Here is a 25,612-nt window from a genome sequence, read left to right on the forward strand (position 1 = left end):
AGATGGTTCCTGCTAACTAACAAAAGTTGTCAAAATAATCCCCAAGCTCAATCGCGTCAATTCGTGTGGTGCAACTCCGAGTGACTGTGGAAAATTATTGGTGGATTGCTCAGTCACAAGAGTCATACAAAGGTCGGAAACTAGTTCGTTTTGATCGTCTTTCTCTGATTCGGCACGAGACGACATAAGCATGTGCAGATCAGTGTGTCGTAATTAGTTGCGCACTAACAACACTAGACTTACATGAGTTATCTTATCGAAAATAGATATGTCTTTAAGAAACACCCTATTCATCCATGGACGGTAACACATGAAGTGACGTTCTTGCACTAAGAGCCTACAGATTTTGTATGTTGTAAAACTGAAAAGCATGCATAGTTGTCCTCACTATTCAAGGACACATACTTTGATAACTGAGTACAGTTTACCCTCGATTCATGAGCAAATTATAATAAACTTATTAAACTTTTACATGGTTATTTGCACATTATCAGCACTTAAATGTACCCGCATCGCACATTGCAAATATCGCGTACCCTGTGTCATTTCAAGATTGTCTCATGCAATCCCTAATTATAGAGTAATTTGGAGAGAAGTGGATAAAGATCTTTCACTTTTCAATGGCCAATAGTCTCGTCATGTATTTGATGTCATGTCTCATCCCGTGAATAATAATATTGAGAAGCTGAATAATTCTGAATAAAATCAGGCCCGTTGGTTTCAAACTATATCATTTGACATGAACCAGTTTGGTTATTTTCATTTTTTTGAATGCTGACAATGAAGGAGCCTGCCAGATATCAGCATATTCCGTTCAGTTCATCTGGCGCAATTATGCTTAAAACACAATCACTCTTTTGTAATATTTGTGAAATACATGTACATGCAAGACACATGTCCGTTGTATGGTTTGAGTGTATTTGTGAAACCCCTTTGCAAACCAAACGATATCGCTGTTTTCGGATACCTCAGTCACGTCATGCATAAATAGATGTGAGTCAGTATCAGGTCCTGTGTCCTCCTTTACCGAACTAGGACCCAGGACACGACTTGGTAAACAATATCACTGACATCATCACGCTCACTGAGGTGGAAGTTCAAAACCTGTGTACAGATAGTGGGACTTTCGAGGCTTCGTCATCCAGCGATAATAGACACACACGAACCCTGGAAGCGGTATAGACAAGACAGGCACGAAGTCGTGTCGAGATTTCAGCCCGTTATCTGCGTTATGACATCCATTTGCCACTCGGATGTTGTTTCGTGAAGTTAGCTGTTGGGGGAACACGTTCTTAACATCCAAGTTTCAAAGACTGTAAATCAGATCAAATCGAAATGTGTGCTTCATGGATTCGTTTCTCAAATGTCTTTTTTGACACATCACCTGTCTTTCATTAATAGCCCTCTGAAATGTGTGACACCTTATTAGGTTTTGTCAGGTATGCACTTCCCAATACACCTTTTTATAGTGGGCTCATTTTATGAATTAAGAATAATCTAATGACGATACACTTCAGGTGTGCACAATCATCTTTGTAGGTTGCCATACAAATAATCCTAGTCCCGTTACTAAAAGGGCCAAGAATGATGATTTTAGTCATGAAGCATTCAATACAAATGCAATGTATGCGATTGTACGATGTCATTCACTTGCGTAGAGCACAGACGCATCTGTTCTGTAGCGTAACTATCCACAAAAGTGTATGTCTGGCATTCATGTGCCGTGGCAGTGCTTGTACGAGTGTTATGAGGATCGCTGGATGTGTTCATTCAAATGTTACATTAATTAACTTTTATTTATTATTAGTCACAAAAGTTTAACGCTCTGGGTATGGATTTGAACCCACCTATTGAGCTATGTATTTTCACCTGTTGGGGTGGATTTCGGAGTTGTCTGTCCTTTGAATATTTTGAATTCACCATCCTTTACTTCCGGTCTCATTGTGGAACCTATGAGAAGCTGTGACTAATTTCTACATGATTCTGGCGTGGCGTCTGATAGAAACGTCTCGAGCTGTATAATAGGTATATAGGGGATGGCTGTTGAGATGTATGACGGAACTACTGGTGCTTTGGATTTACCTTCTGTCTTCAAACATTGACGTTTCAAGACCTACCATTCGGCCTCGTCTACATTGATGTTTCATTAGTAGTTAATCTTTAATCAGTGCATCTGTTTACCAGTAATATCAAGTCTCTGGTGAGTTAAATGTTTAGATTTGTGACCCAATTGTATTGGAAATCTGTATTGTCATTCATTGCAGTCTTATGTATTGTTTATTCAGTATACTGCAAACCAAACCTATGTTAACATACTTTAATATTTGATAGTCAAGTATGAACCTGAACGTGGTGAGGTCATTTATACTCTAACGTAAATGCAAGTATTTTTGTGCTTAGAGTCTGTTTGCAATTTCATATTTATTCAGATTTTCATCCCTCGCCTGTAATATTTTTAATCGTATTCCACCCTTGAACATGGGTGTTCCACCCTTGAACATGGGTGTGTGGGAATTAGTTTTAAATACGTATTTTCTATGGTTAGAAATTTCCAACTTCCTCCTATGTTTTTGTTCTAGCTTATGGAATATCTTTAGTAATATTTTACACACAATCTGCCAGAGGGACACCAACAAAAGAAAACTGGATCAGTTAGTGCATGCCGACATAAGCGATTTACTCCGTGTTTGGTTCACTTGTTGTTCCGTTGAAACTGACCAGGTGAATAAAAACGGTGAATCAGTTTCCACATTTAGAACAAAGTTTATTCAAAACTAGCACATGTACGACAAACAGGTTAAACAACCGCAGTTTAAATGTAGCACTGACATTCAGTATGTACAAAGGATATTCTACACGATGTGGGTCGGAGGCCAAAATTACATTAAACCCCTTTACCCTATGGCCTGCAGTACACTTACAGGGCGCAGACACTAGAATTTGCAAGAAATTGTACTATTCATTTGTATGTGGCTTGAAGATTATATTGTCGAGCGCAAAGGCACCTGTCAGGGTATAATGTGGTTTATAATGCAGCTGAGAACTGACACGAGACTTCTTATAAAAATATGACACAGCATTTATTCTCATGATACAACGGTAATTTATAGTTCACATATAGTTTTGTACGGATAAATAGGGTGTGTCGTCAGTAGATATCAAGTGTTACAATTACGCCTGAACATCATATTTTGTTATTTAATGTGTTTAGTTCCTGGATATATGTTTGGTTCTAATTGTTATATAATCATAGATAACTTGCACTCGTAAATGTCTACACTACCATGTTCCACTTGTATTTCATAAAATAAACCAACAAATTTCAGCGTGCATTTTCTAGAAATATACATATTTCATGTAACATATCTACATGTCCTTGTATCTTACCTCGTATATGCATGTCGCTTTCTGATTGGCGGATCGCTCTTCTATAGTTTTCTGTGAAATGTACAAGCGAGGTGTATTGCAATGCACCTCTGTGCCAGTGGCAACTCCTTCGGCGGTACTTGGTGGTTGTACTTCTTTATCTCGAGTAACATTGGCCCACGTATGATGTATAGAAATTACCGATGTTTTGCGAATTCAAATCGATGGAAGGGAGATAACTCTAAATCTATTTTTTCTTGTGTCTAGCTATGGCTACGAAGAGATTTTTGCATTCAAATAAATAATTTTTGACAAAACGAAATTACACCGTGGCGACTTGACTAAGACAATACATGCGGTAAAACAGCAAGGTGCAAGATTCGAATCGTTTTGCTCACATAGGTAGGCTGAAGTGTACGATCCGATGCCCGTGCTTAAAACAGTTCAAAATTAACATTGAAATGTTTAGTAAGATAAATACGTTGTTCACTGGTCCCTTGTGGCCCATGAATTGATGTACCCTCGATGTTTGTTTATGTTCCCCTAGACCTTCGGACTCTGGGAACATATACAAACATCGAGGGTACATCAACCCATGGTCCCCTCGTGACCAGTGAACAACTTAAAATGTTGAGCCCACATGTGATCGCTTCTGGAACCCAACACAATGTATATCATACACACAATACACTCTATATGTCATTAAAGTGGAAACAGATCACTTGGAACAACTCTATGTCTGTCTGTCAGTCTGTCTCTCTGCATCCAATTATCACATTAAGTGCTGAATCATGAGACAATATTATACAATAGTTTTTCTAATTCTGCTTATCATAACAGGACTGCTGGTTCCTCTTGTCCGTGCTTAGCATCTTGCCGATACTTTCAGCTTAATGTCCTTTTCTGGTTGCAGAATGTTGGACTTTTTAAACGTCAATACTTCCTGTAAACAAACGATTAATGTATATGCATGTTAATGTTAACATTTAATCATGTAATTGTGAAGAACTGAACGTCAAGGTCAACATTAATTATTTACTACCGCATGTATTGACTGCGCTACCGAGGCGCATCAGAATCATACAATGGTATGAATAGGACACTGGGATATATAAGTCCATCGTGATAATCAGACTAGGCACGCACATCGTAATGAGTTGTTTGGTACGTACATCATGACGAACAAACTAAGTGTACCCATGGAAACGGACAAAAAACACATGAAAGAAAAGTGTCCTTTATCTATTCCCAGACTTTCACCCACAGTACAGTACACAATACAAACCTTGTGAAGAAACTTGGAAAGGAATAAAGGAACACTTGTACTTTCGTGTGGAAATAAGTATTGTTGTACGTATTCGTTTCCATGAGTCTACGTTAATCAGAATGAGTGAGTGAGTTAACATTTTAAGTCGCTTTGGTAATAATTTAGCCATATCGTGACTAAAACGGTAATAACTTAAAATTTGTCATGAAAGGACAGTAAAACAACTAGCATATCACAGGCAGAGATTTAAAACTAGCATGTAACTTAAAAGTGTACATTACTTAGAACATTACAGCGTACAATGGGCTATAGATCGCCACCACCTGAAGCATCAGAATGAACTAACGATATACGTGCATGGAAAGAAAAGGTAAGTGTGTTGTTATTGGACGTCACATTGGCAATGTTTCAACCACATCGTGAAGAGAACAAATTTGATGTTTATGAAGAATGTATATATTTTATAAAACCTGTCGTTTATGAAGAATGTATATATTTTATAAAACCTGTCGTCAAAGGACAGCAAAACAACTCGATAATCATAGTTTGAATAAAACCAGCATATGACGTTAAAGCTAAAAGAAAACATAAGAAAAGACGAGGTACGCACATAATGATGAACAGACGTGATTAGGTCTGTACATTGTGATTGATGAATAGATTAGGTAAGTACATTGCGATTGATGAATAGATTAGGTAAGTACATTGCGATTGATGAATAGATTAGGTAAGTACATTGCAATTGATGAATAGATTAGGTAAGTACATTGTGATTGATGAATAGATTAGGAAAGTACATTGCGATTGATGAATAGATTAGGTAAGTACATTGTGATTGATGAATAGATTAGGTAAGTACATTGCGATTGATGAATAGATTAGGTAAGTACATTGCGATTGATGAATAGATTAGGAAAGTACATTGCGATTGATGAATAGATTAGGTAAGTACATTGCGATTGATGAATAGATTAGGTAAGTACATTGTGATTGATGAATAGATTAGGTAAGTACATTGCGATTGATGAATAGATTAGGTAAGTACATTGCGATTGATGAATAGATTAGGTAAGTACATTGCGATTGATGAATAGATTAGGTAAGTGCATTGTGATGAACTGACTAGGTACGTGCATCGTGTCGAACATACTGGTGAGAGACATCATGATGAACAGACAAGACACACACATTGTGATGAATAAGCACATCGTCAAGAAATGACTAGGCACGTATATCGTGATGAAAGGACTAGATGAATGAGTGAGAGAGTTTAGTTTTACGCCGCACTCACGCAGTATTCCAGCTATATGGCGGCGTTCTGTAAATAATCGAGTGTGGACCAGACAATCCAGTGATCAACAACATGGGCATCGATCTGCGCTACTGGGAACCAATGACATGTGCCAACCAAGTCAGCGAGCCTGACCACCCGATCCCGTTAGTCGTCCCTCGCCTTGGTTTGAGAATGAGAAAGAGTAATACTGAATGTAACGCGGTGAGCAGTCAAGCAGCGGTCATGTAAGTCACTCAAACCAAGACTTTGGTGAGTTGATTTTATATTTGTGACCCGTTACTTAACATTTGACTCAGTTGCATAGTACATGAAACCTCTAGCTATTGTGAATCTTTATATCTTACTCTTATTTGCTCAATATATATTACTGACACTTTTAGACTTGTCAGCGCTATATTTTTCTGGTTCTGAGGAGATTTCTTACACCTTTTGACACGTCAAGTTTTTAGATGACAGATGACACAGGTGAGAATCGTTGAGATCACGAAATACATGATGATGATGATGATGATGATGATGATGATGATGATACAGAAATGCTTATACCTGTGTATCCGACATACGTTCAAACTTCACTGTTCTCAGAGCATTAACCAACGCTATTTTAGCCTCAACCAGGGCCAGGCGCATCCCAATACAGATTCTTGGACCGTATCCGAACGCCAAGAAGGACAGTGGGTTGGCTTTTTCTTCATGCCTGAAAAATCACGACAAATAAAACACTGAATAATGTGAGGGTTGCATGAATTAAATATCTTCAGTCACATATTACACACAATCTTTTCGTGCTCATAATTTTTATATTATAAGTAAACGACATCCCTTTTGCTGACACATTCAGATAAATGAAGTTTATGGTATTTATTATTTCAGTCTGAACTGAAACAAAGCACATTAAGGAAAGAAGTGGGATGTGTTGAAGCACACTGAGCTGAGAAAGGAAATGTTTTGAAGCACACTTAAGTAAGAAAGGTGATCTATTATAGCACACTTAGCTAAGAAAACGGGGATCGTTTGGAGCACATACACATAGATGTTTTGAAGATCAGACACAAACAGCGTCAGTATGTGTACATGCGAAGAGAGAGAATAGGCGAGCAGCTGTCGGGTGTGTAGAGACACCTCAGCCATACAATTAGATACGTTTAACAGGTGACATTACCTTTCAGGTTTGAAGGAATCTGGATCCTTGAAGAGCTTAGGGTCTCTTTGTAGTGCAAAGGTAGGCACGAAGACATTCTGACCCTTGTAAATTGTCAGGCCTTTGATCTGAATATTCTCAGACGCTCTGCGATGCAATCTGAAAAACACGATAAATTCTAGAATATATTTATATCGCACGCCCACAATAACAGGGAAAGCACTTTATTGCCATGCATATAAATGCACAGTAAACAAAGGAAAAGGGAGATGTCGAGGTTTTGATTTCGATAAAGATAAGTGCAGATTATGGGATTGTAGCAATTGTTTGATGCCTTTAGGTATGCGATCACTTTAAGACGTCTATGAATAATATACCTCTCCCAAATTCAATTATTTGATAGCATTGTTCATATCCAATACAAAATTCATCTTTTAAACTTACGCAACGGCTGGTGGGTAGAGTCTGAGCGTCTCGGTGATGACGTTGTCCAGATACTTCAGTTTCCCAATGTTGTCGTAGTTTGGTTCCTCCTGGGACAGAGAAATTAGACTATATCTGCCTCTGACTATTACCTTATGCACCTTATATCCCCAAGCTTCAAGTAGATCGTGTTTCGACGTTGTTTCCTCTGTGTGGGAACAAGTATACTCATAACCGTGTTGTTTCCTCAATGTACCGCCAGATAACACGACCATAAATCCCACACTGATTTATGAAAGGTACCACGAACACTCACTCTCAAATTCCTGAGACGATCAATACCCTGACTACATCAAGAGAAACCTCACTTTGATATCGTATTTACAATTACTGTACCCTTTGTGTAGATTTTAATCAACGTATTTGACCCATATACAACAAAGCAATGGCAAATTTTCATTTTATACTTAAATGTGAGGGATATAATAACATAGGAGACTGCTATTAAATTTTACCATAAATGTAAATCCGTATATTTATTAATTTCATCAACTGAATTAATGAAAAATATATACATTAGAGCTTAGAACTATGACAGCAGTTGGTAATGGACAATATATTTATATGTCATACAGACAAAACAAAACAAAACAAAACAAACAAAAATGCTTGACAATTACAATAATATTATCGAATGAATTCCTCAAGAGCGCGTGTGACGGTATTATATCATAAAGTTCATACTGACATTTCCAAGAATTTCTTTGATTTCATTATAAGTCTTCTCCTGTGCTTCCGGGTTCATTGCTAGACTGTACGATGCAAATGTCAGTGTGGAAGCCGTTGTCTCGTATCCAGCAACGAAGAACAGGATCCCTTGACCAACTATTTCATCCGTTGTCAAACCTGTAAGAGTAATCTTGCAGTGGAATATGCACACACAGTTTTCTGTGAGTCACTTAATGCCTCGCTCAGCTACAGTACCATGATATAACCCAGCCAGGGAACAGTCGTGTCTAGATCTCGTTGTCGATGCATGATGATATGCAATATATAAATTCACTGTCCATGACATGGGTGAAATACTGTTCAAAGCCACGTCAAGGTTCAGCATGCTCACGTTTAGGTTCAGCATGCCCACGTCAAGGTTCAGCATGCCCACGTTAAGGTTCAGCATGCCCACGTTAAGGTTCAGCATGCCCACGTTTAGGTTCAGCATGCCCACGTCAAGGTTCAGCATGCTCACGTTAAGGTTCAGCATGCCCACGTTAATGTTCAGCATGCCCACGTTTAGGTTCGGCATGCTCACGTTTAGGTTCGGCATGCTCACGTCAAGGTTCGGCATGCTCACGTTAAGGTTCAGCATGCCCACGTTAAGGTTCAGCATGCCCACGTTAAGGTTCAGCATGCTCACGTTTAGGTTCAGCATGCTCACGTTAAGGTTCAGCATGCCCACGTTTAGGTTCGGCATGCTCACGTTAAGGTTCAGCATGCTCACGTTAAGGTTCAGCATGCCCACGTTAAGGTTCAGCATGCTCACGTTAAGATTCAGCATGCTCACGTTAAGGTTCAGCATGCTCACGTTAAGGTTCAGCATGCCCACGTTTAGGTTAAGCATACCCACGTCAAGGTTCAGCATGCTCACGTTAAGGTTCAGCATGCCCACGTTAAGGTTCAGCATGCCCACGTTAAGGTTCAGCATGCTCACGTTAAGGTTCAGCATGCTCACGTTAAGGTTCAGCATGCCCACGTTAAGGTTCAGCATGCTCACGTTAAGGTTCAGCATGCCCACGTTAAGGTTCAGCATGCTCACGTTAAGGTTCAGCATGCTCACGTTAAGGTTCAGCATGCCCACGTTAAGGTTCAGCATGCCCACGTTTAGGTTCAGCATGCTCACGTTAAGGTTCAGCATGCTCACGTTAAGGTTCAGCATGCCCACGTTAAGGTTCAGCATGCTCACGTTAAGGTTCAGCATGCCGACGTTAAGGTTCAGCATGCCCTCGTTAAGGTTCAGCATGCTCACGTTAAGGTTCAGCATGCTCACGTTAAGGTTCAGCATGCCCGCGTTAAGGTTCAGCATGCTTACGTTAAGGTTCAGCACGCTCAGATGTGTTTCAGTACTCACGCCTGACTGTATGTTTCTCCGAGGCATGACCATTGGCTGTATGATCGTTTTCTTGTTTAACTGAATCGTCCGTTATCTCAGCGTCCACCAAGAGTTGCAGGAAGTCGACCCTCTGCTGGAAATACCATATGCTTTCTGGATTTATATACTTAGTGTACAGAAATTGACCACAGGTTGTATTAATAGATAATGATACCATGAGGCGATACCCTGACCAGACAAGCAGGCTATGGGATAGAATCATGGAATAATAATGATTTACAATATGAAATTCCAAAGCAAGATTATACATTTTACATATATTTACTAACGTCATGGAAAATATCTTTGCACACATTTTGCAGCTGCTTCTATTTAGTCAACTGAGTTACCTACTCTATATCTAACACATGTTTGTGTTCTAACTATTTTGATAGTCAAGTGACACACAACGTTTGACTGTTTTACCAAATGTGATTCTGCTTCTCTGCTACGACACGTGACAAAAGAAGATATAACCTTCCATTATAAATGTTGTCTTTTTACAACGTCTAGGTTTTGGGATCAAGAAAAATAATTTTACTACCTATATATCAACACATCTTATGAGAAATAGACCATACCGAACAGCCATTTATATCTTACCTCTCTATTTTCCTTTGTTTCGTTTTGTCGATGTTTGATCATTTCCAAGATATTAGTTTGAAAAAAGTGCATCACTCTATTTGGAAAAACTCCAATCCTGCGGATAAACCATACCAATGGTGGACAGAAGCCTGCCAAAAAAAAACGAGTAAAATTTGTTTCAGCGATTGTGGGATTGGAAAATATTTATGACATCGTGAACATCAGAATTTTCGTTGATGCTCATGATGTCAGTCAGTGGTTTGTCTGGTACACAGAGAACCTGACCCAAATGTCTACTGATATCAAATATATCAACACGAGTTGACAAAGTAACATATTTCTTACCTTTATCAACGAATGTTGATATAATTGATATCAGTAGACATAAGAATGAGATTCTGTTATCATCCAGAAACATTCTGCATTAGTTTTCAGTGAAAGATTTACATCTCTGAACACAGTACAGTCATTCCATTTGCAGTGCAGCCATGGCACAGCACTTTATGACGTCATGGCATTGTTAGGGCATTGTACAAAATCTTTTGTCAAAACGATGTCTCCATCGATATCTCCTCTAGAACACAATTTTGGATGATACAATTATTTACAGATTGCCATCATATAGAAATGTGTGTCATGCAGAACAGTACATCATAAAACACCAAAACAAAAAATTCGTTGTGTCGGATTCGGACACAACGATGTGGTCGATACAAAAGCGACATTATTATTTCCATTATCGTTAGAAATACGATCTATAAGCCTAACACATTGTACGATTGTATAGTTATCGTTTGTGCGTTATCAACTGGTGAGCATACCAGGTGTGACAATATCTAGAACTTAACATACAAGGACGGTTCATCTTTGAAAGATATTGACGTGAATTGGCTATTTGAATACCGTAGAACTTTTCCAAGCCACAGATAATCTTTTGGCTCATGCATTGGAACACATGGAAGTGATTCAATTACCAGGAAATTATTTTGTGAAAGTCATGCCCTGATTGTATTTAGCGTATTGATTGATCTTAGAGACGGAGATTTGGTGTTACACTGGATGATTGTTGTTGTTTTGTTTTTGTTTGTTTCTCTTCGTGGGAACGAAGGGCTCGATTGTTTATGAAACTATGGAAATTCCAAAGAGCCAGGAAGATGTCTTCATGTATTTTGAGGCAAATGATATATTAAACGTACTGTTACATTTTTCATTATTTTAACAGGATTCATTTGTTAGTTAAAACGTCAGCATAAACTATTGCAGTGTTTGATATATCATTTACGGCAGTTCCTTGATAAAACCAACGCCCAACCATTTCCTCGCGTTTAAATAAATATTTACAGATGTATATTTATTACCCGCACGTTTAAAATAGATATCGTTTTAATTACATAACCCATAATTTCGTGTTAAAAAATGATATTCATGTACGTACATATTCTGTACTCTCGAGTTGAAAAATGATATCTGTATAAATGCACACCCCCTTACCCACTTACCTCCGAGTTAAAAACATTTATCAAAGTGCACTACCCATACTCTCGTGTTAAAAGGAAATACCCTTGAAATTGCACACACCATACCTTTGTGTTAAAACATATATCATTATAGATACATAGTCCATAGCCTCATGATAAATATAGTTATCGTTAAAAATGCATACCCCATGACCTCGTATAAAGGGCATATCCCAAAAATTAAGACAAAACTGTTAAAACAAATGTGTTTGCCCAATGCCCAAAATTCAAACACGGTTCTTGAATGATGGGTAATGGTTGTAAGAAGTATGTAACGTACGTGCTAGCATTGGAAGTAGTCTTCTTGGGTTTGACTGTCTAAACATCAATTTAGCATTAGCGACAAATGCATTGTTGAAATCGTTCTGAGAGTCGATTTTTATACCAAAGGCAGTCCGTGAAATCACGTCCATAGTGTAACCTCCAAAGTAGCTGAAACATATAGCAATATTATGTTTTTTAAAGGGAGTCAGAGGTATAAGATTGGGCAGGAACAATCTATATCATAAACTGCCATGTTCTGCAACACGTGCTTATAGTTTAACAACAAACATGACATAGCATGGAGTTTACATTTCATCACATTTGATCCAATATAGATTACTGCTCGATACGTCACAATACTCACTCTTTCACGATCACCCCTTCCTTTTTCCCAATGGCTTTAGAGAAGTTAGCTGTGAGAGTCCTTGAGCAATCGTTGATGGCAGCGCACATCTAAGAGTGCAAACAGATAACCCATAACATGTATACAAATGGTATACATTATACACCTATGGACAAAAGGACATGTTGGCATCAGACACATCGTGTCACATTACTGTTTGGTCATCAAGCCAATTAAAACAAACAAAACCAAAGTGTCTGATAAATTCGATAAATTTCGTATCCTCGTACAAAGGGTGCTCGGGATGTACGTGGAATAGAAAGACAGAACTCACCTTCCTCAGTTTGCCGCTGCTGAAGCTCGGTGTTATGATGCTTCTCACTCTCCGCCAGTGCTCATCGTCCAAGAAAAACACACCCAAATTTAATGGGAAAGGCACCAATGAGAATTTCTGGAAACATATTGAACAGTAAGGTTTATAAAAGACATGTATGTAAGATTCGGTCTTAATATTCTCATCATCACGGTGCTTTTGATTTTCTGTTTTACATTGACGTGCATTCAGAAAGAGATTTTTCCGTGCTTGTCCTTTACAGTAATAATATGTCATGGATAAAATACTTGAAGGTAATGTTTACCACCCGGTTTCTGAAAGTGTTGAAGCTCTTGACAAACACCTCCTTCAGGATGTCCAGATCCGATATAATGTAGGATGGCGTCCTTCCAATATATATCCTTAGATCAAGAAACAACAGAATGTGAGAAAAACGTGTTTCATTTTTTGTTTTTTGTTTTGTTGTTTTAAACAACTATTGGATAACTGATAACCATTCCAAAAATGTCAACTTTAACAAGAAATACTGTTGTAAATAGTGGAATAGTTGTGACAGTATTTTGACAGTTCATATTGACGAGAGTGTGTTATGCAGCAGTTATTTCAAGCCGCTATAATTCCATTTGGGCCAAGTCCATTTGAATCAAGGACCAGGAATGACACTTGAACAAGATGTCACTCAGTCAGTCATATCACTAAGCAAGACCTTCAGATCCACTCACAGTAAACCAGCATGCTAGCAGGTTTCTAAAATACTACCAAAAGAGTGCTAAAACAGTGTTTTAACGTAAAGAACCTACTACTAATTTTATATACAAAACTTGGACACAGGAAGGGTTATTCTGCATGTCCAAATCAGTAGCTTCCAGCATTGTTTCCGATTGCAGTGGAACAGGGTGCTGATTCTGGTGGCCAGATCTTCCGGACGATGTATGCTAAGTCAAATCAATATGCGTGTGAGATGAACCTACCCACACACATCTCCGTACTGTCGGTTCCATTCATTGAATTTGTGGAAGAAAGACTGTAAATGGATAAAATAAGCTTCTGTATTCTGCATTTTAAAAATGGTGCCTTCGAATGCAACTCGTCTCCGTATAAGATCAACAGATGTTAAGGAGGATAGTACAAAATACATATGCATATCATATTGTCTGTTTACAACGACTATATATGACAATCATATTGGATTGGGGCCTGAGTATTTTACATCACACACGCACATATGATCATTTCCTGCAGAAAAAGTAACCTACTTAACATTTGGTCATTCAGTCGATAATATGTTCAAAATATGTCGGATAGCACATAATTAACTGAACCTACAAATGAGAGGGCGTTTCCTAAAAGAGGGTATGGTGTTGGTCCAGGGATGCCACGTTTCTTGAAGTAATTGAAGTTCCAGATTCCATGTCTGAAAAAATATGCATCACTGTACTGCATGAGCCACAACTTTGATACATGTTGGAATATTGGTAAAAATGATCTCTGTACAATTGTATGCAAACACCTTTTGCCTGATTTCAGGGGAGGCTCTTAACGATTGTGTCTACGATTCACGGCAGATTCACACTTTAGACAAACTGGTAAATGAATACATTTCAAAGCAGACGTGTCATGATACGTTCTAAAAAATCAGTGTGGAAAAAATCAATTTCCTCTACACAGATTATCCCTGTAATCAATTTCCTCTACACAGATTATCCCTGTAATCAATATCCTCTACACAGATTATCCCTGTAATCAATTTCATCTACACAGATTATCCCTGTAATCAATTTCATCTACACAGATTATCCCTGTAATCAATATCCTCTACACAGATTATCCCTGTATGTGTTGAAAGAAAACACTACAGAGCCTCTGTTACTGCTCAGTATTATATTTCTTGTGTTTGTAGTGTACATGAAGAGCCGTGATTTAACTCAAGTCCTATTCAAGGTTGTCCCAGCACATGTAGGGTACACACCCGTTATTTACTTTTGTACCTCCATATTGTTTACTCACACGTAGACCAGTACAGCCACTGCCAGGGTTAACAGGACATACAATGGGACGTCCGCGAGACCCACGATCTCCATGGTGATGGGATGGTTGGTTTCTTGCGAGGTTTTAACTATTTCGCCAAGCTGTCAAAACACAAAACAACTTAACCTCGAGGTCACCCGCGGCCCTGTCGGTGTAACACTGAAAACAAACCCGCGTTGTGAAGGTACCCGACGGGTACATTTGTGACATATCCTTGCTCACTATTCAGCGTCATCGGGCTTTTTTCAACATCGAATAATCACCCGGTCCCTATTGAAAAGTAACCTGGGTCGCGTTTAGAATAGAGACCCCTTGTTGAATAATGACCCTTGCTGTTTCTACGCTGCAAATATTACTTGAAATATATTGAAATGTCAAGTAAGATATATACCTGTAATTATTCACCTCGGGGTATCTTTTCAATGCGTGACACGGCTTAATTTTCAGTAGGAGTCGGGTGATTATTCGATTTTGGAAAATGACCCCTGGCGTTGAAAAGTGAGTCTGGGTATTAATTCGCGTTGGGTACCTTTTCAAAGCGGGGATGTTTTCAATCTTACACCGGAGAAACCCCCCAACGGCTGTGAATATGCGTGTTATTAATAGCTCAGTCACAGGGGTCGTTCAAAGGTCTGAAACTAGTTCGTTTTGAGGGTAACGTTTTAACTCAGGACAAGAGCATGCTAACATTAGTGTGAGACACCACTAGACTCATGTTATCGAAACTAGATAAGTAAATTAACAATATAATATGTCAACAATATGTTTCGCAACCGGATGCGAAGTGTTTTGAAAGCATTTATAAATGCCTTATCTTAACTGGAGAAATATTCTTTATCCGCTTCCTTGGCTTGTCCTACTGTCGTTTGATCCAGAACAATATCTGCTCGATTACCGGATAATAGCTCTGTATTTACAGCAGAAGCAAACTCAACGCTGTCAACGCGTAGGTCCGGTGTATAGTGCGTCGACTGGGGAACTAGCTCGGTATTAGAACAAGTATACGTTGACGAAGGCAGGGTTGAGTTCAGATTTCTTTACTTGCTTACACAAGACATAACCCGGTATACATAAATGAGGTGAGCTGAGTTCCAACTCAACACCAGGGCGTTTCGGACGAGCAGCATTGTCCTGCTAGCGGGCGTGCCTACACCAAAAGTCGGATTCTACTTTTTCAATATAGATGTGGGCACACATATAGTCTTTGACAACACGGCAAGGACTCAACAGATTGAGAAACAATACTGCTTCCTTGTACAGTTAACGTTGATGTGATAACAGACACAGCTAATGGGGGGTGACCATTATAGGTCATAAATATCATATACAGTAATTAATGGAAGTGACAATGAGGAGCAGGGTGGCTGACATGACAGAGCAAGCTGCGGTGGTGATGAAGACTGAGAATGCAGATTAATAAAGCAAATAAATATCTAATGGCTAGGCTACACAGGTTTTGGTTTTTAGAAATATCTGTACAAAGGCTTTCCTAAATACACTATAACAATACTAACTACTCTTGAATGTATAAAAAGACATATATAACACTGTATCACATTTTCAGACTTTCTTCCTTTTTTTCGGGATATACAAAATCTATCTTGCAACCGTCCAATTTTAATAGAAATTACTGAATTACATCGTGACCGTGCTAGTGACCAGCCACATATTTCTGGAAACACTACGAAATCTGTGACACCACTTATCATTCCATAGTCCGATTACAAAGAAACCATTTGATGCCATATGATGCTGAAGTGGGACACCAAAATAGGTATCAATACATTACATGAAATAACACCCTATTTTGGTTACACCTACTTGGGTTGTCGGTGCAGATTTGAGGAGGTCATTCTGTCACATTGGCCACAACAGGTATACACACGAATACTTATCGAAATGTGAAGTTCATCCGTTTTACATTCCTAGTGAAGAAAGAATCACGGTCATGCATCTCCTGTTTGACAGTATTGATTTTTCCATCACAAGGGATAAATATTTCAGTGTTAAAACTGTTAAGGATATGTTAATCATAATTTTATTATCTACAGTTTGGAATAGATAGAATGTAATAGACAAATTTTGATCACTATGTCTTGTAAACAGACGTACTAACATCTGAAGGGATGGTGAAAATCCAACTAGGATCCATGATGGTAGGAAATGCACTGTAAAGTCCCAGTGGTCACTAGTATGGTGATCCACCTTCAGTTGTTGTCGATCTATAGCTAATTTGTTGCTGTCGATCTATAGCTAATTTGTACACTATCTTGTCCTGATCTGAAATCCAGTTTTAGAGAGGTATGCTAGTTTTAATTATTGATAGTGTGATCTTCTAGTTACTGTCCTTCTTTGACATTATTTTTTATAATGTACACGTATTTCTGGTGAATTTATAACCTGTTCTAGTCACGATATTACTGAAATATTGTCGATGTGAGAGTAAATTCTCGCTCACTCACTCAATAATAGGAGAAATATACACGACATGGAGCAATTTTGAGAACTCTGTATTCCATTTTAATTTACACACACATTTTACACGAATCAGTATCGTTACAAAGTGTTTAGGACCTCTACACACTTGTAAACTATATCACATCCATGGTCCTGGACCGCCATATAGGTGGTATACTGCTGAAGGTGACGTAAAACGAAACTAATATAACTCACTAGTGGTCGTTGGTTGACATCGGAAGGGGTTTTAGACGCTATGAGATTTCAGCTCGAAAACCACGACAGCTGAGTTCACTCTTGCTCTCTGAAAGTTGGTATGCCTTATAACCGAGAGAACGTCTGAGTACGCGCAGCCCAGGTGAGTCAGATACGGGACAGCATAGCCCAGTGATAGCCTGCTGCAACGCACTGAGACAACAAAATACAAGTGGCGGCCTTTCAAGCGGGGTCTTACGTAACATTCTATCAGATAACGGGAGCTGTCAACAGGATAGCGGGCAGAGTTCAAGGACACGAGTGAAAGTTCAATACATGTCTACATTTTCATGACCGGCAAAGCTAAAATTGTGACGCTTCTCGGTTGAATTAGGCATAACGAGTAATGTTTTATTTATGGGAATTTTTCAACAAAATTTGGTGTGTTACTAGAATGAAGTTTCAGTAACAACAAAACACTTTGATTTTCATATTAAAAAAATATTAAAAAGTTCTTAGATTTACAAGACACCTACCCTGCGAAAAAAAAGAACTGTTTTTCAGCCATTTTCTTTTGGTTAGGAACATTTTAAAAATATTTCTGCACTTTAAATCAATATGTTTTAGTATTCTAGTTTTGTAATGGTATCCTGACTTTCTCCAACCCCTTATTCACATACAACAAACACTTACATAACATGGCATGCTGTACGGTGCACCAATTGAGACCACAGTTTATTCGTAACCGAATAATTATGTAATTTGCTACAAATATGCCAGAGTACATTCATTTAGACTTAGATAACGCGTCGTCTCCTCACATCACTGAATCAGCTGCAAATCTGCACACAACATCTCAAGTTTACATGTTGGACCACTCCATGGCAAATGCTCCCCGATGACTTACGTATTCTAACGGCTCCCCAGTCTGGACATGTCCGTCCCACTCAACAGTGCCAGTCATCGGTCTGTAACATGACACGAGAATTAAACATTCAGTATAGACCACATGCGTATATACAGACAATGTATATATCCACTCACATAAACATCACATAACATACAGGACAAATCAAATCTGACCGCTGGTGCACCGCAGCTGAGAATAACCTAATTCAAATTTCCCTCCCTTTTATACCTACCAGAGCGCCCCCATACCTATAGCATTACTTCCCTTTGTTGTATCTTCCGACGCTAGGAGAAAGAAAAGAAATTTCATTCTAATTCGTACCTCAAACGAAAGAAATTATGTTTCTCCAACCCCTTATTCACATACAACAAACACTTACATAACGTGGCATGCTATACGGTGCACCAACTGAGATATAAAGAACGGGCAGATTTACAATCCAAGCGAAAGAAAAACTTTCAAACGCTTCTCAATATCATCTTTTACATAACCATCTTTTGCATTTTCGCTTTTCCACCGGCCATGGCGCTTAAACATTCTATCTGGAATGCCATTGTTTGCGGCTGCAGTAGCTCCGCCTGCTCTCAGGCTATGCAGACCAAACTTTGAAATATCACTAACATGTGAACTAAACGCCTCAATGAAAAGCTCTCTCAAACGAGAATATGACATCGGCTTATTATCAGCTCTCAAAATGTAACCATTTTTAGTCTTACTCATATTTCTGAATACAAATTCAGGATCTTTCACTTTGGTAAGCTTCAAATATCGCTCCAACCATGCTACAGGGCACATATTTTTACCTGTCCGGCCTATAATAATCCAGGCCTCATCTCTATAGACATCAGTTTTTGATTTCTGAATAAAAACAGCCATGTTAGCTTGACAAAATACAACATCATTCCGAGTTATCGCTAATAACTCCGACGATCTCATGAAACCTGAATAGGGTAGAAGGCACATTACAACAGTTCTCATTTTATACAATGAACATTCATCAGCACTGTCTGGTATAATCTTAATATTCAACAACTCAACTGTTACAGGCTCTTTCTTACAAACAGGCTTGGCTAACTTCCTCTTTGCGGCTTCAAGTACATTTCTCACTAACGTACTCTCTGTGGGGCTTTCCAAACCAACCAAAACATGGGCATGTCTCAAACTATAGTAAGCTGTCTGAACAGGTGAGAAAGATTCACTCTGCTGACACATCGCTAACAAATATAAAGAACAGTGCAAAGGTGATAAGGGCATATCTGTCGACATACCATGGGCCAAAGCCCATTTCTTCCATGCTTTACAGCCGTAATCATACTTCTTATTTGTGGAGTTTGCTCTCGAACAGGACAAATGCTCTGGAAGACTTCTCACGAGCTCCCTCATAGGTGGAGGAAAGTCAATATCTCACTTCTATATACATGTTCAAACACACCTGCAACACGCAAACAACATCAAAATTCCACATGTAAAGCCATCATGTTGAATTTTAAATCGTGTACTCCAAACAACCCCCCAAACTGTCTGCTTGGTACATATGCTTCCTTCCAAGTGGGAAGATACATCCAATCTTTAATTTGGGGTATAAATACCCTATTAGGGCACAAAATAGGCCAGAAGTTAGCTGGATACCATACAGGAATCACGAGAGTTCCCGTGGCATGACACTCTCTCATGTGTTTAAGAACACGTGCAGTCATACATATAGGAGGCACTATCCAGTTATTGTCGTCACCCCAGGACACGGATAAAGCATCCACTCCGTCACTTCCCGGATTCCAAAATCTGGAGTTAAACCTTACAACTTTAGTATTGTAATATGAAGCAAATCTGTCAACGTCAAATGGGCCCCATTTGGCAGAGACGTGTTGAAACACATAATCCTGGATACCCCAATCATCAGCATCTACTATCTTACTCAGATAGTCAGCACGCTCATTGTCTAACCTTGGTATCCACTGCATGTCAACTCTGATATTATATTCATTACACAGCCTGAATATGTCTAAAGCCAAAGCTTGAAGATCAGCTTTCATGCTACCTTTGGACACAATCGACTCTACATTTTGATTGTCAGTCAACAATTTTACTTTGTGAGATTCCAAAATGGAAACGAAACTTTTCATAACCAGAAACACTGCCTTCAGCTCTCTCCAAGTGGAGCTTCGTGACGCTTCTAGTGCTGACCACTGACCATGTGATATGGCTTGCCCAACTTCTACACAGTACCCACCGCAACCAGAATTACTAGCATCACTGTAAACTACTCGTGTAGGAATGCTTGCATAGCATAGAGTGCACTTACTGAGTCTGTCAATATGCGCAGCCCAAAATTGTAATTGATCTCTACTCAAATACGATAGCACCACAGGTGCCTTCCACGATGAAGCCTGGGGTGTCTGAATACTCAGAAACTTTGTCATTAGTTGACACAAAGTACCAACAACCATCTTCATAGCAACTGTCTGTCCAACAACCGAAGCTAAGCTCTTCACCGGAACTGGTGCAGTAGAAGACAGAAGTTCTCCTATACCTTGCTTAAGCTTGCAAATTTTCCGTTGAGGGATGGACAACTTCATGTGTCTAGTATCTATGATAAAACCCAACCATTCGATCTCCTGAACCGGCTTCCATAGTGACTTTTCTGCTTTTGGAACAAGACCTGCTTTTAACAAATCGTGTTTGACAATGTGGCCAACAATTGTCGTTTCACATTCGGAAAAACTTGACAGGATCCCATCATCTAGAACAGTAACAATCTTGTAACCTTGGAAACGCCAAAACTTTACCAATTGTCTGGTAACCTTGGTAAACACATAAGGAGCTGTACTCAAACCAAACGGAAGGACTAGAAATTTAAAATACTTTTTGTCTTTTCCTGATCCCCATGCAAATCCTAGAAACTGCTTCTGTAAAATAAGACGCTTCTTACCAGTGTTGTACATCTACAGATAAAGGATTTACAACGTAAGGCTTATCTGAACACTGAACAATCAACCCTCTGCGCAACAAATCTTGAACAGCCGATGACACAAAGTCAGAATTCTCCTTGGCAGATCTATTGTTCCTTATATTCATTCCTTTTGGGGTAGAATAAAATGGTATTCTGTACCCGTTTTCAATAATGTCTACAACACAATCAACAGCACATATTTCTCTCCAGAACGAAACATGACGTTTTAGTCTACCCGTCACAATTATATCTAGCCCATCTTGTTCATATTCATAAAAGTCATTTGTAAGGCCAGGTTCATCAACGTTTACAGTATCATCACATAAAGTATACTCAACTTCAGGTTCTGCTTCCTTGGAACGTATCCTACTCTCAGTCAAGCTCCCCACGTTGCTGTATTGTGTTGCTGAGCAAGGGACACTGACGTCTCCTATGGCTGAAGTCGCCACACATGAAGGACGCTCCAGACCTTTGACCTCGGCCACGACAATTACTAGACTGGTCACCAGCATGGGAATCCACTGAAACTTGAGTGACTGTCGAGGAAGGACGCTGGGTCGACTTGTAAGGGTGCAACCATACGGAACGAGACGCCCTTGTCTTGATTTTCTTAATGGCTTTGCTTTCCGCTCTGTTGATTCTTTTGTCATCAGAATCTGACGGCAATTCATAAGCCACATAATTGCGCACTGTCCCTGTGTCCCCCCCTCCCCCCCCCTCCCTCTGAGGAATCGGCTATGTTTATGTGCTTGTTTCTTGTCTGGAACCTGGAAACTTCTTCATTAATCAATTCAAAGGCGTAATCAGTCTTACCATATTGAACTGCAAACCGTAATTGTTCTAAGTTTTCCAGAGCTTCTGAATTAAAAGAAAACTGGATTGTGTTCCCTTACTCTTTTCCACTGATAGTCCCTCTCAGCTTTCAATTTATGTAATTCTTTTGATGTTTTATGAAACTCATCTCGCAGACCTTCAATCTTCTCATTAACTGCCTTCCTAATTTCAGCTTGTGATTGATCCAACTTTTTCAAAATGGCGTCTAACTTGTCACTGTCAGTGTTGACTCACGCGGGACTGTCCATAATCAAAACTGACCGCTGGTGCACCGCAGCTGAGAATAACCTAATTCAAATTTCCCTCCCTTTGTACCTACCAGAGCGCCCCCATACCTATAGCATTACTTCCCTTTGTTGTATCCTCTGACGCTAGGAGAAAGAAATTTCATTCTAATTCGTACCTCAAACGAAAGAAATTATATATCCATTTTGGTGATGGCAGTCACATAATTATAACATACAGTATGGAAATCTGGCCTTGTAAGAGCAGCCCCATGTCAATAATTTTACAGCTTTTTTGCTTTTTATACAAAGTTTTCATGATAAATGTCTAAAGGTGAGTAAAAATCGTCAAAATAAGCATACATATTAATTTTCATGGTACAACAAGCCTTTCTATCTCAAAAGGGTGACAGTAAAATTTGTAAATGTAATTTATATGTAAATGTATTTAGAAGAATATCTAGTGTTCTACCTGTAAAGTTTTACATGAAATGTTACGTGGAGTTAGGGCAAGGGAAAATTTATCAAAGTACACTTTGTTTTCGACAAAAAAAAAAAATATATATATATATATATTAAAAAATAATATTAGCATTCAAACACCCGTTCCATCAAAAAGTTACCTCATTTCTTTCTAGCCATATACTTGCTAGGGTAATTTTTATAAAAATATATCTACATTTCCTAAAAACATTAGTATGCATTGTACTTGTTTTTTGGTACCAAGTCTGTATTTTGTGCAACAAAAGTAATATATCTAACACATACACCGGAGAAATTTGTAAGTGACGGAGTAGTACCCAACTCAGCTGTTTCAACACCATCATAAACATATGACATGTAGTAATGTAATAATGACTAGAAACAGACAATAACTGTATGCAAGGCAAGTTTGATGTTAACCAAAGTTTGTCAAAATAAGTAACAACCAAGCAAAACATAAGGACTTCTTGCTCCTTTCTAAGACAGGTGCAACCACATAAACTTTCTACAGACAACATAGTGCCACTACAAATTGAATGATTAAAGTTTTTTTTCTACAACATAATCCATAAAATATATATCACTGGGTTGAAAACTACATTTGGCCCCAGTAACAAACAAATCTCAGCTAAGCCCTTTTCTATCATTTACAATATTTCATACATGATGGATACACCATATCGGATATTTAGAGGTCAGGGATGAGGTCTGTTTTGGATGTGATCATAAATACTTAGGCAAATACATTCCAGCAAATACAGTTTCAGTTGCAATGATCCTGGGGGCTTATGTATCCATTTTGGCAAAGTTTAAAGTACAACATACGAAGAAATACTGTTATTCCTTGAAAGAGTACCTAGTCTTGTTCTTTCAACTCTATCACAAATTATCAATGCATAGCAGGTATAAATGCCTCAAAGAAATCCATACAGGTCAAGTTGCATGTTAATCATGCGAATCTGATATAACACTGTGTCATTCTGCAAAACATAAGTAGCCTGACATTTTCTCTTTCTTCTGTTCATTTGGTCAGCCCATGCAACTGAAAATGGAGATGATAAATTTACAACATAAAATGTCGGCATGCCCAACTGTCAAATGCTACTAACTTGTGTATACAAACAGTCAATCACATTTTAATTCACTCACTGTCAGTAGTATTTCATTTTTGATAAACATGTCAATTTCATAAAGAAGTACGTCTACTCAATCACTGAATCAGTGTGCACGCTATTTGCTTATACCAAATATGTGTTAAAATTGGATCGATCGGCGGTAATAAATGGCTTATATTCATTCATTAGTTTAAGATGTATCATATCGCAAGTATGAAATATGCTGTCACTCACCTATTTCGCACCAAAGATGGTATATCTACGCTTGTTGACAAATACGATCTCAACTGGCAGGCTCTGTATGCATCCTTGTTCAGGGTCTCTCAACATTAATGGGTGGCCCGGGAACCAGGATGGTTGCTTCATCGCAAGCGAAAGTTACTTCCGGTATAGATGGTGGGGTCGTTTCCATTTTTATTTCGACATCAACACGTTAAAAAATACAATTACTAGTGGAATTTGAAGCTGAATGTTTTTTTCTAACTATGAGAATTTTTACAAACATGTGCGCTTTGCATAAATATGATTTTTACACTTCGGAAATTTTTGTTCCTTCACAAAGTCAACATGTGACGACACATTTCTCAAATTATGAAAAAGGGTGTGTTTAGCTTTGTTATCCTTCTTTCCATTGGTTCATTTGTATTCTTTGTGCAATCACAAACAACGTTATAAATGCGCGTGGACGCACCCCCCTGTTTTCACCCCGTTTTCTGACCATGTTTTTGTGCTTACGAGAAGAGCTGTTTTGGTTATCTCCCCTGGCTGGATATCGCTACTTACATATAATAGCATGGATTAACCTTCCTCCAGTGTTTTCAAAACAAGCGAAGAGGCATGTTATATAAAGTTCGATTCAATACAAGCGAAGAAGATCATAATAATGTTTTGAAAAGATATCTCTCCACTGTCGACATGGGTTATGCTTCTTGTTACTGCATCTTTAGCTTTAACGGTACTCCCCAAGGAAAACCGAAATTTACATTTTAGCCACCTCGGGACCTCTGAAAAATAGATTTTAGCCTTCCCGGTACGACGCCGTACATATTGGATGACGTCACAGCTGCCTAAATTTTGTAATCCCGAGCTGACTGACTGCCGTCCCTGTTTTCGCAATCTAACAAACCATTAATCCCTCAAAATGAGCTCTGTAAAGAAAACCCCATCCCAGGAAACCAGTTCCAAGAAGAGACCCGCTAATACTCCTGAAAACTGTCCTGATTTCAATTACACCGGAACACCTGTCTCCACGTCAACCCAAAACATGGATATCAGCGCCTCTGTGAGGGAAGCCATGCTGTCCTTGTTTGCTCCTCAGCCGACTCCGATCTTCGCCATCCTAACCCTTCAAATCCATGTAACGCAGATATGACAACAGTCATAAACCTGCTTCGAAATATGCAGCAAAACCTGTCAAAGCTCGATGGCATGGAGAAACCCATCTCAGATGTTCTAGTCAAAGTATCTGGGCCAGAACTTGAGGTTGCAGAACTGGATAGTTTGAAAGAAAAAGTTACTAGCATTGAGTCAAGCATTGAATTTGTGAGCACCAGTTTCGATGAGTGGGGTGTTGACAAACAAAATATTCAAGATGATTTGAAGGCGCTTCATGATAAAGTAAATGACCTCTCCGATGCTATCTCTGACCTCAAAATAGAAAATTTACAGATGAAGGAGTACATGATGGATCAGCGTTGCAGATCGATGAGGGTCTTTACCGGACACAGGAACCAGAA

At 38.8% G+C, this 25,612-nt stretch overlaps 3 protein-coding genes across 5 annotated transcripts; all 3 read right to left on the reverse strand.

The window, feature by feature from the left end:
• Positions 1 to 2,742: 2,742 nt before the first annotated feature.
• On the reverse strand, positions 2,743 to 17,621 carry LOC137299106 (cytochrome P450 3A13-like). 3 transcript variants are annotated; one of them, XM_067831608.1, is made up of 15 exons: positions 17,382 to 17,621; positions 14,688 to 14,809; positions 14,007 to 14,094; positions 13,652 to 13,704; positions 12,985 to 13,081; positions 12,681 to 12,797; positions 12,368 to 12,456; positions 12,020 to 12,171; positions 10,241 to 10,371; positions 9,617 to 9,728; positions 8,240 to 8,397; positions 7,513 to 7,601; positions 7,090 to 7,227; positions 6,474 to 6,624; positions 2,743 to 4,309 (listed from the first exon to the last, which is right to left on the reverse strand). In XM_067831608.1, the coding sequence occupies exons 2-15, from the start codon at positions 14,759 to 14,761 to the stop codon at positions 4,232 to 4,234; spliced, it is 1,527 nt and encodes a 508-aa protein (XP_067687709.1). In that variant the 5' UTR covers positions 14,762 to 14,809; positions 17,382 to 17,621; the 3' UTR covers positions 2,743 to 4,231. The 3 variants fall into 3 exon arrangements, with proteins under 3 accessions (XP_067687709.1, XP_067687707.1, XP_067687710.1); XM_067831606.1 differs by having other exon boundaries at positions 9,617 to 9,731; positions 17,382 to 17,604; XM_067831609.1 differs by lacking the exon at positions 2,743 to 4,309 and adding an exon at positions 5,925 to 6,086 and having other exon boundaries at positions 9,617 to 9,731; positions 17,382 to 17,590.
• Positions 17,622 to 18,222: 601 nt separating this feature from the next.
• LOC137297825 (uncharacterized) lies at positions 18,223 to 19,653 on the reverse strand. The gene is made up of 3 exons (XM_067829781.1): positions 19,539 to 19,653; positions 18,707 to 19,211; positions 18,223 to 18,328 (listed from the first exon to the last, which is right to left on the reverse strand). The coding sequence occupies exons 1-3, from the start codon at positions 19,651 to 19,653 to the stop codon at positions 18,223 to 18,225; spliced, it is 726 nt and encodes a 241-aa protein (XP_067685882.1).
• Positions 19,654 to 19,721: 68 nt separating this feature from the next.
• Positions 19,722 to 21,339, reverse strand: LOC137254676 (uncharacterized). The gene has a single exon (XM_067792521.1). It carries the CDS (start codon positions 21,210 to 21,212, stop codon positions 19,722 to 19,724), a length of 1,491 nt encoding a protein of 496 aa, XP_067648622.1. The 5' UTR covers positions 21,213 to 21,339.
• Positions 21,340 to 25,612: the final 4,273 nt, after the last annotated feature.

This window comes from Haliotis asinina, chromosome 10 (genome assembly GCF_037392515.1).
Source record: "Haliotis asinina isolate JCU_RB_2024 chromosome 10, JCU_Hal_asi_v2, whole genome shotgun sequence".
In the NCBI taxonomy this organism is placed as follows: Eukaryota; Metazoa; Mollusca; class Gastropoda; order Lepetellida; family Haliotidae; genus Haliotis; species Haliotis asinina.